The sequence below is a fragment of the Aulostomus chinensis genome, chromosome 16, assembly GCF_037954235.1.
Source record: "Aulostomus chinensis isolate RoL2024-O1b breed Wild chromosome 16, RoL_Achi_v1.0, whole genome shotgun sequence".
Taxonomy (NCBI): Eukaryota; Metazoa; Chordata; class Actinopteri; order Syngnathiformes; family Aulostomidae; genus Aulostomus; species Aulostomus chinensis.
In genome coordinates this window covers 8,276,906-8,291,387 of record NC_141335.1, presented here as the reverse complement: position 1 = coordinate 8,291,387, position 14,482 = coordinate 8,276,906, and the positions used below count along the sequence as shown (strand labels likewise).

At 40.4% G+C, this 14,482-nt stretch overlaps 1 protein-coding gene across 35 annotated transcripts in view; it reads left to right on the top strand.

Moving 5' to 3' along the window:
- The window catches only part of LOC147247362 (ankyrin-3-like), a 94,435-nt gene that overhangs the window by 38,290 nt on the left and 41,663 nt on the right, over nucleotides 1–14,482 (top strand). For 29 of the 35 annotated variants that reach the window (XR_015109376.1, XR_015109378.1, XM_086180063.1 and 26 more), the window contains 17 exons: nucleotides 454–552; nucleotides 1,520–1,618; nucleotides 2,290–2,388; nucleotides 2,959–3,156; nucleotides 3,325–3,423; nucleotides 3,533–3,631; nucleotides 3,744–3,842; nucleotides 3,922–4,119; nucleotides 5,442–5,540; nucleotides 9,007–9,105; nucleotides 10,525–10,722; nucleotides 10,869–10,967; nucleotides 11,522–11,620; nucleotides 11,748–11,846; nucleotides 11,963–12,058; nucleotides 13,758–13,830; nucleotides 14,033–14,089. Coding sequence is in view for 33 of the 35 variants with exons in the window: in XM_086180063.1 (XP_086036189.1) it covers nucleotides 454–552; nucleotides 1,520–1,618; nucleotides 2,290–2,388; nucleotides 2,959–3,156; nucleotides 3,325–3,423; nucleotides 3,533–3,631; nucleotides 3,744–3,842; nucleotides 3,922–4,119; nucleotides 5,442–5,540; nucleotides 9,007–9,105; nucleotides 10,525–10,722; nucleotides 10,869–10,967; nucleotides 11,522–11,620; nucleotides 11,748–11,846; nucleotides 11,963–12,058; nucleotides 13,758–13,830; nucleotides 14,033–14,089 (1,909 nt within the window). In the remaining 2 variants the exon portion in view is untranslated. The remainder of the gene's footprint in view (nucleotides 1–453; nucleotides 553–1,519; nucleotides 1,619–2,289; nucleotides 2,389–2,958; nucleotides 3,157–3,324; nucleotides 3,424–3,532; nucleotides 3,632–3,743; nucleotides 3,843–3,921; nucleotides 4,120–5,441; nucleotides 5,541–9,006; nucleotides 9,106–10,524; nucleotides 10,723–10,868; nucleotides 10,968–11,521; nucleotides 11,621–11,747; nucleotides 11,847–11,962; nucleotides 12,059–13,757; nucleotides 13,831–14,032; nucleotides 14,090–14,482) is intronic. The other 6 variants (XM_086180072.1, XM_086180068.1, XM_086180069.1 and 3 more) reach the window with 2 other exon arrangements.

The following is a 14,482-nucleotide window of genomic DNA, read 5'->3' as shown; positions in this document are numbered from 1 at the left end:
GGGTCTGTAATAAATGAACATTATGTCCATTTGCAGGACAATTTTAGTGCTGTAAAGTGAGTCAGATCACGTGCAGTAATGTTTATAATATAGGTCCAATGCTACACTCGTGCCTGCATAGATAAAGTCTATGTAATTAGTTGTAAAAGTACATGTGGCTTACTAAATTTCATCCCCTCTAGTTGTCAGCAAACCTTCAGCCCCATGTGTGATGCTTCTACAAAAGGACATCCTTTGCTTTTGTGACAAGGTGTTAGCATAATAGCAGAGTGTGGCCTTGTCTTAGTGTGATCATATTGGTCTGAGTGGACTTCTATGTGTATCTTTTGTAATATTTGTGTGTGTGTGTGTGTGTGCATGTGTGTGTGTGTGCGCACATGTGTGCGTGTATGTGTGCGCATGTGTGTGTGTGTTTTTGCATGTTTGTTTTGTATGGTTTTCTCTAATCTTCAGAGTGGCTTCACCCCGCTGCACATCGCTGCTCACTATGGCAACATCAACGTGGCCACACTCCTGCTGAACCGAGGGGCTGCTGTTGACTTCATGGCGAGGGTGAGTTTATTCTGCCCTCTGCTGTCTGGGTGGGGTACTACCAAGATTGAGATAGACAAATGGAAAAAGTTAAAAATATGAAGTATAACAGGTGGGATGTATCTCTGCTGCTTTCACTATGACTCGGCCGTGACACGTGATGGCACAAGCTTCTGCTACTACGAGAGGAAAACCCTGAGCTCTCTTATTTTACATTTAAACCTAATAAGACTTGTCAACATTAATAACAATTACAATCGGCCACAATGAAAAACCAAGGTTTAATACAAGTGAAACAACTCTTCTGTGGTCATTGTGCTTGCATGTTTTATCACTCCAGCAAACCTTATTTCTAAAAGCTTATTTTGTGCGGGATGGTGCAACAACTGACGAGCTGAATTATGTGTAAAAAGTACAGAAATTTGTTGGTTATACTCTCAAGAAATAAAGACAATGAAAATGCATAACACTAATAAAGTTAAATTAAACTAAGATTAAAAAAAAAATTTTTTTTCAAGAATGGTGGCAAATAAAGTAAAATAAAAACCAGTGAAATTGATCAACATAATCAAAAATGAAAACAATCAAATGAATGGTCGATTAGATTCATGATAGCCATAAAATATTCCGATCAAAAACTAGACTCAAAAGATGTGTTTTACTTAATTACATGTTCTGGAAAAAAAAAAAAAGCAAAATGGCATTAATATCTATTTACAGTGATATTCAGTTGGTCTTTCAAACGTGTTTTGTTACAAGAGCAACAACAGTGGTCTGTAATTATATCCGCTCATGTCTGAAGGAGTGTTTGTGCAGTTCTTTGACACTGATTACACGTCACAGAGTCACGCTGCAATGGAGCTCTTTAACTATTATAATCTTAATAATGAAAGACCACAATGTTTGTACTTGTGCAATCAACCATCACCTTTATTTTGGCCATCGAATAATGGTATAATAAAAATAATTTGTTTTTTCTTTGTTACAGAATGACATCACGCCGCTTCATGTGGCGGCCAAGAGAGGCAACAGTAACATGGTCAAGCTGCTGCTGGATAGAGGGTCCAAAATAGATGCCAAGACCAAGGTGAGACAGTGAACACGATATTCAGAGCAGCGGAACTAAGAACAACACCAGCATGAGGCAAATGAATCAATTTCTCTGAAGGTTTTTCCACCACTACAGTTACGCTTGACTAGAATAAAGAGCTACTCTTAACTGGGGTAGAAAGACTTCTGAAAATCTGCAGTCAAGGAGAAACACGACATGTAAAGCTATGGAGTATGTGAAAAACAAAACAAAAAAAGGATTCAAATTAGAATTGCTCTTCTATCCCCATCAATTAAAAAAAACAACTCATAATTGATTCACATTTTATAGTCATTTGTCACATCACTATTGATGATGCCGTGTACAATCTACACTTATTCGAAGCAAATTAGGAATTTAAAAGTAGTGAAGAAGTGCATAAAATGACACACTTATAGAATACTCATAAATACACAAGTATCCCAACAAATTACATAGTTTAGTAAGGAGAGTAGTTTTTGCTTCCACCCTGACTACCAATACCAGCGTTTAATATTAGTCATTAAATGAAACAAATTATGCATTTATTCTTAACTAGATCTGTTGCCTGTAAACTAAATTGTAACTACCAGAATGTTTTGACATTTTTATGAAATTACCTGTTTAAATTGTGGTTTATTCAGGAACTGCTGAATAGCTGAGACTGTTTTTTTTTTGTCATCCTCCAGGATGGCCTGACTCCTCTCCACTGTGGGGCGAGGAGTGGTCACGAGCAGGTGGTAGAAATCCTTCTAGACCGAGGAGCTCCCATCCTGTCCAAGACCAAGGTAGCTACTGGGAACATCAATTCAGGAGAAAATCTTTTACTCAGAACAGGAAACAAAAGGCTAATGTTTGTTGTTTTTTTTTTTCCTTACAGTTATAGAAAAGAATTGGTCATGCTTTATATGTCAGAGGGTTCACACTGTCAGTAATTCTATGATAAATACCATTGTTTGTATGAATTAGCTCTCTTCACCATGCAGCGCCATTTGAAATCTGCTACCCAGTCAGATAAGCAGATGTGTTGCTGTAGTGATGTCGCACTGTCTCCATAACATCTGTGCGACCTCTCCAGAACAGCCCGTCTCCGCTGCGTAGCTCAACAGTTTGACCGCGCAGGACAACCAGTGTAACAAAATAGACATTGTTGTAATGACCTCGTTATAACAATGCTTCTGTAATCTTCTCAACAACTTCCTTCACAGTCTTTCCATGCAGCGCACGCTCACGTCCTAACTTGCTGTGTCTGTCTGTCCATCTGTCTATGTGTCCGTCTGCGTGTGTTTCTCTCTCGCTTTCTCTTCCCCCCTTCTCTATCTCTCTCTCTCTTTCTTTCCCTCTCTCTCCCACCATAGAACGGCCTATCGCCGCTCCATATGGCCACTCAGGGGGACCACCTTAACTGTGTCCAGCTCTTACTCCAGCATGACGTGCCAGTGGATGATGTCACCAATGACTACCTGACAGCACTGCATGTCGCTGCTCACTGTGGTCACTATAAGGTGGCCAAGCTCATCGTGGACAAGAAGGCTAATCCCAATGCTAAAGCGCTAGTAAGAAAAAAGCTATTTGCTGAGATAGTGAATGTGTTGTTGCTGCAGAAATTCTGTAGGATAATAGCAAAGGGAAAAAAAGAGAGAAAGACTTACATTTTATCTTTTGTTATGTTTTTTTAATTTGTGTGTGTGTGTGTGTGTGCGTGCGTGCGCGTGTGTGTGTAGAACGGTTTCACACCGCTTCACATCGCCTGCAAGAAGAACAGAGTCAAAGTGATGGAGCTGTTGCTAAAACATGGGGCATCTATCCAGGCTGTAACAGAGGTGCTACTCCAATATTGACATGTGCTGTTTTACTTTTAATGCCACCTTTAAATTACTCTAGTGTGTGAAGTGATGAATCATGGGAATGACCGTGTCTCTGCCTATGCAGTCTGGCCTCACGCCCATTCATGTGGCTGCCTTCATGGGCCATGAGAACATTGTCCATGCACTGACACGCCACGGAGCCTCACCTAACACCACCAACGTAGTGAGTTCGTAGTTTTTACTGCACTTTTAGCTGTTTAAAGGACTGGATAGTTTATTTTATTTAAGAATACCTGCATATGAAGCTCAAACTAACACCACGACACGTCTTCCAGCGAGGTGAGACAGCTCTCCACATGGCAGCCAGAGCGGGCCAGGCAGATGTGGTCCGATACCTACTCAAGAACGGAGCCAAAGTAGAGACCAAGTCGAAGGTTAGAGCATGGAACCTTAATAAATCAGCAGGAAATAACCTACAATGTTGCCCAGAAGTCACCTCCTCCTTTTCTGCAGGATGACCAGACAGCGTTGCACATCTCCAGTCGGTTGGGGAAAGTTGACATTGTCCAACAGCTCCTGCAGTGTGGAGCCTCTGCCAACGCTGCCACCACCTCAGGCTACACCCCCCTTCACCTGGCTGCCCGCGAGGGACACCAGGATGTTGCTGCCATGCTTCTGGAGAACGGAGCTTCACTCTCTTCCTCCACAAAGGTGGATTTTAGGAGCATCTTGTCATGAAAGCAATCGGAGTTGAAATAATTTGATGCTGATATATTTCTTTCTTTCACAACACACACAAACAGCATAGAGCATCTCTACTTTATTTAAATCCCATTTATCTCCACTAGTGGGCATCAGTTTTTCTTCTCAGTCGCTGCCATGATGCTCATTTATGTGCTTCATTAGCCAGAGTTTGATGCTGACAGACTTTTCTGGCTTTATGAGGCTGGTACTCTTCACCCAGCAGCTTATGCAGTTTACCCATGTTAGATTCTGTAAGTTGTGCTGTTTTTCAGGTTCGTACAGGTATTAGTAGGGGCTTTAGGCCATTTTTTTTTACCTCAAGAGGTTTTGGGTTTTTTTGGTATTCGTGCAGTCGGATCACATGTGATTTTTGGTGTGTTCACAATTATTAATTGCATAGAGAAAGGTCAAAAGATGTAAACTAGGTTTTAATGAAATTGGTTTATGCCCATGTGTGGTATGCTGCTGGGGGCTCTTCAGGAAGGTGACCCCTGTGAGTGGAACAGATTAATGACATGTAACTCCTGTGGCACTGTTCTCTCTCTCTCTCTCTCTCTCTCTCTCTCTCTCTCTCTCTCTCTCTCTCTCTCTCTCTCTCTCTCTCTCTCTCTCTCTCTCGGGACATCACCTGAGTCAGCTTTTCAAGGAGATTAATTTTCTGGGAACAGAGGATAAGGAAGAAGGGTTGGAGGACATGAACAGGGCCATTTGCAATGTTTGCAAAGCAAATATCAATGAAATGGCTGTGATTTTGAAATTAAATTAAACATGTCCTCCTATCCAGTTACCCTCCATCTAAAATGATCAGTTACTGTATAAACTGTGTGAGAACTAACTGTAGCAAGTCAAACAAATGAGGTCAAGTGTTTCAGAGCGTGGAATGAGAACCTGTGGGAGTCCCATTTTCTTCTGGAAAATATGACCTAATGTCTTTAAATATCTTCATGTTCACACAGGAAAAGAGCCAAGGTTATCATAATCAGCATACAAAAAAACAGCCATATCCAAATGTGGAACTAGAGATCTTTGGCTTTGTTTCTCAAGATATCACGTGATACAGTGAAATGCTCTCATAATTCATTTGGAGAAAAAAATGGGAAATTCTGCTTTATAGAATTTAATCTGCAGCAGATTTATTGGCTTTAAATTCCATTTGAATGTTGATGTCTTCCAAACATTGTTTAGAGAGACTCAGCCTTGAATACAAACATTTACTTCCTGTTAGAATAACTGCATCTTGTTGCCATCATTCTCATCCCTCTCCTGTCTCTTTCTTTGGTGTTCTACAGAAAGGGTTCAGTCCGCTTCATGTGGCAGCAAAGTATGGCAAGATGGAGGTGGCCAGTCTGCTCCTACAGAAGAGAGCTGCACCCGATTCTGCTGGAAAGGTGAGATGTTGCTTCAAAAAAAAGGAACGCTGGACAAGAAACTTTAGGGAATCGTGGGTCCTGACCAACACTTTAGAGTTATTAATCTGACTGAGTGATCTAAGGAGGGTTGAAACAGCAGAGCAGTAGTGAATATATGGAGCAGAAATGTGAACTCATATTCCTTCACTATGATTACAAGGAACCAATGACACTGTGTTTGAGGATTAGAGTGATAAGATTGTTTGTGGCTTCAATAAGATAAGATACAAAACAGCAGGACAGAAATTAGATATTCAGTAGCGTGGGAGAAGAGCGCATGCTTGACTTTTCTAGAGAGATCCATCCAAAAGGTAGGCCAAACAGGAAGCCATATTGTGATGAGCTGTCACACTGCAAGACTTCCTGTGGGCTGCTTTATGCAGCCTGCCTCAAGTAGAGTCACAAGAACCAGTTAGGAATCATATATTCCAAGCTGTAGCTGGACACAGGGTGGGCTTTGCAGTCTGGCGATGTACATTTGTTAGCATTGTCCTGCACAACCCGTTGGATTAGATGTCCTCTAATTCCCCTGATGCCATGATTTTACAGGAAATGAACACGTGAATTTCACATTCAAAAAAAGACTAGACTGCATGAAATGCGTAGTATCACTTGTGCAGGTTCCAGTGTGAACTATTGTGTCATGTGGTAAATAAGATATGAAATATGTGGAAGACACTTGTCTCATGTCAAATGTGTACTTTGCACATGGAGTGTTGTTGTTTTTTTTGTTGTCATATGTGAAAGTTAAAGGATTATGTATAAAACCTTTGGGGTTATGTGAGAACCATATGAATTCCCATGTGAAACCATTGAGGCTGCATGTGAACCCCATTTGATGACATGTGAACTATAACAGCTTATCAAGACCACACAGGAAACGATCCCTTAAGTATTCCATTGCAGACAAAACATGCGGGTCAAAAACGTGACCCAGGATACAGTCAAGAGTCAAAACACACACACACAGGGAGAAAACAAGGTCGGAATGCTAAACACAAAAGCAGCAACAAAAACTGGCACAGAACAGAGAACCACACTGACTAAATACACAAGGAGGGAGGATAATTGGACTCAGGTGCAACACGTTTGGGTGAGGAAGGTAAGCAGTGTGGCGCGCAGGAGAGCAGGAAGTAAATCGTAATAAAGAGGAAAGGTAACTAAACTAAAAAATCCAACAGGAAATAGTAACACCTTGGGAAGACTCCACATCTGGTGCCATTATTTCATACTTTAGTAATCCGACTACACTTGATGATTCTATTTGAAGCCATTTTTCAACCAGGGTCCCAGGAACTATAATGTCCTGGGACTAAAGATTAGGCTTAAACTCTGCACTTTCTCATCAAAGGGTTTCTGTTTCTAATTCTCACCTTAGGCATTAACGCCGGGTAAAGTCTGTGTTGTTGTTGATCTATGGGTTGAAAGCATTCTTGTTATTTTGCTCCATGATGTATCCATAATACAGTGATGATAAACCCAGTCGATTTGCAGTCCTTCTTTAACATGGCAGTTTCCCCTACTTAGTGGAACTACCTAATAAGTCGGTACTTTTTGGGGGAGAGGTAAAATAATGATTAGTTCCAGCAGCCAAACAAAAGAAGTTCCTCCAAAGATTCTAAGTCCTGGGGAAAAGTTCCTCTATTTGGGAAAAAAGGGGCTTTGTGAGTTTTTCTATGTTAGTGGTGTATGTGTTGCCTTTACATCGATGCCATATGAGTTGAAATCATTTGAGAGTGTAGCTTAACTTGTGTGTACTCACATTGTTGCACATGAAACTAAACGTGCCATATTTGTGACATTTGACAACATTTGGCTTAATGTTCTCCACATGTTCTCCACATGTTACCACATTTTACAAGATGTGGAAACATTTTCCTTGTGCTTCACATATTAAAACATGTGGTATGTTTTTCATGTGCTCCATGTGTCACCAAATATAACACGTGGGCACAAAGCATTTTTCACATGCTTGTTATAGCGTGTGGATTTATGATTTCCACCTGTGCTCTTGTCTGACCAAATGTTTTTCCACATGTGTGTTACATGGCACACACGGCACCATGATTTCCACAGGTGCTTCACATGTGACAGCTTGTTTTCCTACATGTGGCAAACATGGCAAATTGATGAGATTTTCTATAAGGGTCCACTCATTCCACCTCCACATGCACCCTTGTACAAATACATTTGTACATAGCAAAAACCCACTGGCACCGATTACAACATTAGCTCAATGTGTGTGTCTTTGTGCCACCATCTGAGAGCATTTAACATAATGGCAGTCAGGTATGATAATGACGCTTCTACACTGCGTGGTGGTGTCACACTAAAATCCTTCCCATTGCAGTAAGGAGTCACACAAACACAGGCAAAATAGGCTTATGCTGTTTACTTACTTTATTCTCTTAAAAAGCAACTTGTTTGGTTTCTAGGCTAATATTCCACACACAACTTCCTGTGACCATATCTGGATATGTTAGTCACACATTTCTGGAGTGGAGGTTTAAATACACTGGACATTCCAGTGGTTTAGTGAACATCCTGATGACTCAGTTGTGGTTGCGGAGTGAGACATATTGTTTACCGTGTGCATGTTGTGTTTCGCTCAAGATCATGGAGGACCATCATCTACTTCTCAGCCATTTGTTTTCATTGTGTGTGTGGGGTTTTTTTTGTTGTTGTTTTTTTGCTACTTCAACTTTACTATACAGTAGAATATATGGACAGTTTGACACTAGAGGTTTGTTTTAATATTCATATTGTGAAGGAGGGGAGAGTATTTCTGTGCACAGCTTCAGCCTTATAGTTCTTTGTGACATCAGGACCAGTTTAATCATCATATTTCAGATGCAATATACGTTTTGTGAGAGGAAATTGGAAGCCAGTTAAAAAAGCAGTATATTTATAGATTATTGATTTTGCAATGGAAAAGACAGAATTGTTTTAATAAAGGAAACATTGGCCACACCAGAGGTTTTTGTTAATCTTACTGCGGCTGCTATCACACTTTTCCTCTCCCTACTGCTGCTGCTGCTTGTAAAACAGAGATAAATTACTGTGTGTGCATCATCATTTTCCAGTGAAAAAGTTCTTAGTCAATTTTGTTAATGTTGAAGGTTATGGTTTTAGAAAATTCCCTCCCGTTTCTTTAGGTCAAATTATGAAGATCCATTTCAAGGACAGCAGCAACATTCTCATCTTTGTCTCTGTTGATAATATCATCATCTCCAGCTTTTTTACTCTATTTCAGCATGACTTTGTCACTCTAACTTTGTCTTCCACACAGTTTGATGTCTATCTGCCTTTACATTTGGGTTCTCATTGTACTTATCGGTGGGCTTGTGCTTGTGTTTGTTTTCCGTGATCTAACCTGGTGTTGTGTTGCATGCTTATGTGTGAATGTGTGTGTGTGTGCGTGTGTGCGGGTGTGTGGGTGTTTTAGAGTGGGCTAACTCCACTGCATGTAGCAGCTCACTACGATAATCAGAGAGTGGCACTGCTGCTGCTGGATCAGGGAGCTTCCCCACATGCTGCTGCCAAGGTATCCACACAAACACACATAAACAAACAGACTAAAATGGAATCACCTGGCTCAGGTCCTCAGTGCCACCATTTAAAGGGACAATTTGTAGGCACCCCAACAAACTAAAACAGGTTCATCAGGTCTTGTAATACTGCTTTGTTGCTCAAGGGGCAACGGGGAGTCATTCGTACATTTACATGAAGTTACAAAGCCAATTTATTGTGTTAGGCTGACTAAAATGGACTTTTAAAATGCATGTTAACAACTTACCATGAGTGAAATTTTAGTTTTCAAAGCAGGACAAACATAAATGAAGCACTTGCTTGTTCAGATGACATAAATTGTCCCTTTAAAACATTCATCTGTATGTCTGGAAAGCCTAAAACCCTGAACCAATTTCTCTTGTTGCTCTGTGTCTTCTGAGTGTGGCTTAATCTTTGTATTTGTGGCATTCATTTACATCACTCCCACAGCCAGTATTTAGCTCTTACTGTCAATATATTGGATTCAGTGGTTTATTTCTCATAAATCGCAACAGGAAAGCGCTTGTTAATATACCGGTGATGTTTTTCATATAAATCAGAATTGACTCCAGTCAACCACCCACTTTTGTGATATCTGTTCCAAAGTTTTACATTTTTAGTGTTCCTAATAAAAAGCAAGAAGAGCACTTGAGTTATGGCTCAGACACACACAAGCACACATGGTCATTGTCATACGGTCGAGTTGTGGCGAGTCTCCTGCCAGGCTGGGCAGGACTGGGCAGCCAAAATATGGCAGGAAATGCTGGTTTTCAGCTGGATCTTCCCCTGACAGACATCCTGCAGGGGGAGACCAAAGCTTTGCTCAAACTCTTTATCTATCTGTCTCCTGCCATATCTCTCTCTCTCTCTCTCTCTCTCCCTCCCTCTCTCTCTCCCTCCCTCCCTTAATCTGTCTGTTTATTCGTTTACTTTTTGCCTCCCCCTTATTCTTAACCATTCCTCCTGGCCTCACCTTCTTTCAGTTTCACCCTTTTGCTTGGCACAAACAGTACTTTGGAAAGAACTTTTGTGAACTTGAGGAGAAGCGTAGAAGCATTTAGTCATGCTCTCATGCAAACACATGCACCTTTAATGAATTATCAGACTTGTAGCATACAACATCTGTCCACACCCACAGAAGAGAGGTAGAGAGTACAATCTGAAATGTTGCCTCAAGTTCAAACCACCCCACTCTTCCGCAGACCTCAGCACTACCCAGAGAGTTGAATACACAGCAACCAATGTGAAGAATGTGTGTTTTAGTGTGGTAGACATGCTCAGCAAAATCAGGATAACACAGTCCTACATTACATATCTTAAATGTAGCAGATGTTTATTAGAAAATACCTCCCACGTCAACCGTCACATCTGTAGAAGAGTTTACCTTGCTAAATCTCTGTGTCTTTCCTCTCAGAATGGCTACACACCACTCCATATTGCTGCCAAAAAGAACCAAATGGACATTGGGACCACACTACTGGAGTACGGTGCTGATACCAATGCAGTGACACGGCAAGGCATCAGCCCCATTCACTTGGCAGCACAGGAGGGCAGCGTGGACCTGGTGTCACTTCTTTTAACCAAGAATGCCAATGTCAATGTGTGCAATAAGGTACAGTCAGTAACTTTAAAGGAATTTTTGGGGAAATCTGTTTATCGGTGATCGTACAGAGGGTGAAACCCTATGCTCTTCTTTCATGTGTGTGCGTGTGTGTGTGTGTGTGTGTGTGTGTGTGTGTGTGTGTGTCTCATATACAGAGCGGACTTACACCACTCCACCTAGCAGCTCAGGAGGATAAGGTCAATGTTGCAGAAGTCCTTCTCAACCACGGGGCTGATGTCAACCCACAAACAAAAGTAAAGCTTCCTTCACAAACCTGCATACATTTTATAAAACACATATTCTATACATGCTTCTTCTGTTTGTCTCCATTTGAATTTTTTATGGAGTTAGATTAATGCACACACAGCTCCTGGGTGTATGCATTTGCAATCATCTCAGATGCAACGTAAACAACTGATACCTGAGTGGAAGGTGTTCATAGATGCTATTAACACCTCCATGCATATCAATGTTCTCATATTCAGTCGCTGCATATCAGGCTACTTACACTCACTGAGATGCTAGCTGAAGGTTACACAGTATGTGTGTGCATTTGTGCTGACAGGGCAGTTGTTCACGCTCATAGATTATTCACTCAATGATCTTTGGTCTTACACACTGTGAACATTTCAATGCAGACGTGAAAAGTTTCCCAAATAGCAGCAAAGAAGCTGAGGAATAGTTACAAAATGAACTTCTTTTGTCAGCTTTTACAGAAGATTGTGATGTAACAGCATCCGTCTGGTCAGCATGCGTAACTATCTTTTCTTCTTCTTTCCCCCTCCTCCATCTGCTTGAATTTGCCCAGATGGGTTACACTCCACTGCACGTGGCCTGTCACTATGGTAATGCAAAGATGGCAAACTTCCTGCTGCAGAACCAAGCCAGGGTCAATGGCAAGACAAAGGTAGACGAACACAGGATCCCTCACAAGCCTTCAAGCATAGTCTTGTGTAGATGATATTTTGGATCTGTCTTTTTCCCACATCAACAAGAGGACTCAACTCTCCCTTTCTCTCGAACTACGTGTCTAGAATGGGTACACTCCTCTCCACCAAGCAGCTCAGCAGGGCCACACACACATCATCAACCTGCTTCTCCAGCACGGGGCTTCAGCCAACGAGCTCACTGTGGTCAGTACGAATGCAACACACACAAACACACACATACACAGAAAATTGAATTCCGAGCTCTTTGTGCATTTTTTCCTTCTCATGTCCATTCTTCCTGTTTGTTTGTCACTGGTCAGAATGGGAACACTGCACTAAACATCGCCCGCCGTCTTGGTTACATCTCGGTGGTGGACACGCTCAGGCCTGTGACAGATGAAAACCTGACAGCCACGGTGAGATATACACTCAAATCTGTATTAGGTTACCAGAAAGGCTTATAAATATAATACATATTATGTAAAACCTGAAAAAAGCTTGTGGTTGGGTTTTAAATTTTTTTTGTGTATTTCAGAAGATTTATTTATCCACCCTGTACTGTGTATGATGAATTTATGGAGACTTGACAGTTTATCTTTAATAAATACTTTTGGCACCAAAGAGAAGACTTTTTTTTGTCACCGAAAAGGTCTTAACAATCAATTTGTACACTTAAATTTAGCATTTTAGCATCCTATATTAAATAATGGTCTTTTTATACTGATTATATATACTTAAATTACATTATTACCACTTCTAAACTAGTTTTTGATGGACATACCAAGCACCATTTTCTTAGTCTGCAGTAATATTGGTTCTAATAAAACATGTAAAACCATCAGTGTGCTTCCTGTGAGACCAGCTCCGACACCAAATTGAAATTTTTTTTTTGGAAGATTATACTGAGAACATTCACAGAAAAACAGAGTGCTGTCAATCAATAAAAACTTATGTCCCCCCTTCTGCATTACTTGATGATTTTTTTTTTTTTTAAAACAGGACAATATAAAAGGTTTTTTTGTAAATAAATTGAATGTATCCAGATTAAAAGCTGGCGATTCCACCAGTAACCTTCTATAAGTGGAGTCGGTGAGTCCAGGGATTCAGTCACGCTGTGTCATGTGACTCACATGCACGATAGATAGAGAGGGAGGGAGGGAGAGCGGGGGCTTAATTTGGAGCTTAAAGTTTCTCCTCAAGTCGCTCAGGTCACTGACAGTGACCTGATCCGCACGTGTGTGTGTGTGTGTGTGTGTGTATGTGAGAGAGAGGGAGAAAGGTGAGTATGAGGGGAAAAAAAGGCAGGAAGTAGCATCATGGAGCGATGACAGAAGGAGGTGGTGGAGGGGGGGGTAAACAGAAGAGAAGTGACTGAGGAAAATGGCCAGCAAACAACCAGCTATCTCCGTCTCCAGTGATGTTCCTTCAACATCAAGGTTGTTTGCCTGCACCTTTGCGTGATTGATGTATTATTCAGTGTGCCCGGGCGCCTGCTGTTCTTTTATGTCTGTGGTGAACGTACAGCTGCAGCACCTTTGATGGCCAGTGGTGTGGGAGAGAAAGTAATGCTAAGATTAATTTTAATCTCCGTGTTAGGAACTTTACCAATCCTGCATCCCAAGATTCAGAAACTGAACCATTATTAAAATTCATATCATTTATATAATTAGATATGATTTATTAACCATGTATTTATAATTTAAAAAATACAAGATGTATTTGTCATTTATATAATGTATTATTCATATTTTATTTATTTTTGATATGCTTTTTTTATCATTATTACAGCTGTCTCTGTAAAATATTTACAATCTCCTCTTGTTTATTTAGGTTCTTCAGAGTGCGCTGAAATACAGAGATTTGCCTCTAAACTGAGATATGATCAGATTCTTTGTATATAAATGATAATAAGCTTCTTCTTTTTTTTGCTTTTTATGAACTATTATTACTTCACTAAAATTGGTTTTTAATCCCTCTAAAGCATTCATACTCAGATAAGTAATTTGCAATTGGATGGTTGTTTATTTTTATTTTTTAATCTGTAATATAATATGAATTTAATTTATTGTTTTGGCCATAAATGTTCAGTTGTCCTTCCTCTTCTCACATTTATAGAGTGCATCTGAAAAACATAAAATCAACGTCCCAGAGACCATGAATGAGTTCCTGGACATGTCAGATGATGAAGGTATGTGAAGAATGCTTCATTCTCCTCATTCTCAGCCATTTAAACTAAAATTAAATAATGGCTTCATACTGATGGTTGTTTTGACTCATTTTCTATACTGAGACGCTGCATGATTTCCATTCACCCTTTTTTTTTCTTTTTTTTTGCTTTGTGATATATTTTCATTAACTTTTTTTGCACGTTCAACTGTCAAATCACACAGTTTCGGCGAATGTGCCAGAAATTCTCAGTGAGGACTCTATTTCAGATGTCGATGAAGGTATTTGTCTTGAGTTTGTTTCCATTCTGTTGTTTTTATTCCTCTAAAATAACCTTATAGTTCACCTGCTTTGCTCAAGATCTAACCCTTCAAGCTTTGCTCTACTAGTGCTCTGCTTGGACAACGAGTACAAGACAGTTTTTAACGGCCACTGTCATGAAGTGTTTTCACACGGAGGGGGGGGGGGGCTGTTCTGGGTTTCATCAAATCAGACTAATGTCTTTTGGGTTGTGCAATGAGGTCACATAACCTTCCTGACAAATTTGACATTGATCAGGTGAAGGATTATTGAGGTGAGCGTGTCGGCTTCATAGTTAAAGAGTAGACCAGTTCTATTTGAAAATCATAGTTTAAGCATTAAAGAAATAACTGGAGCTTCTCTCTCACAACTGG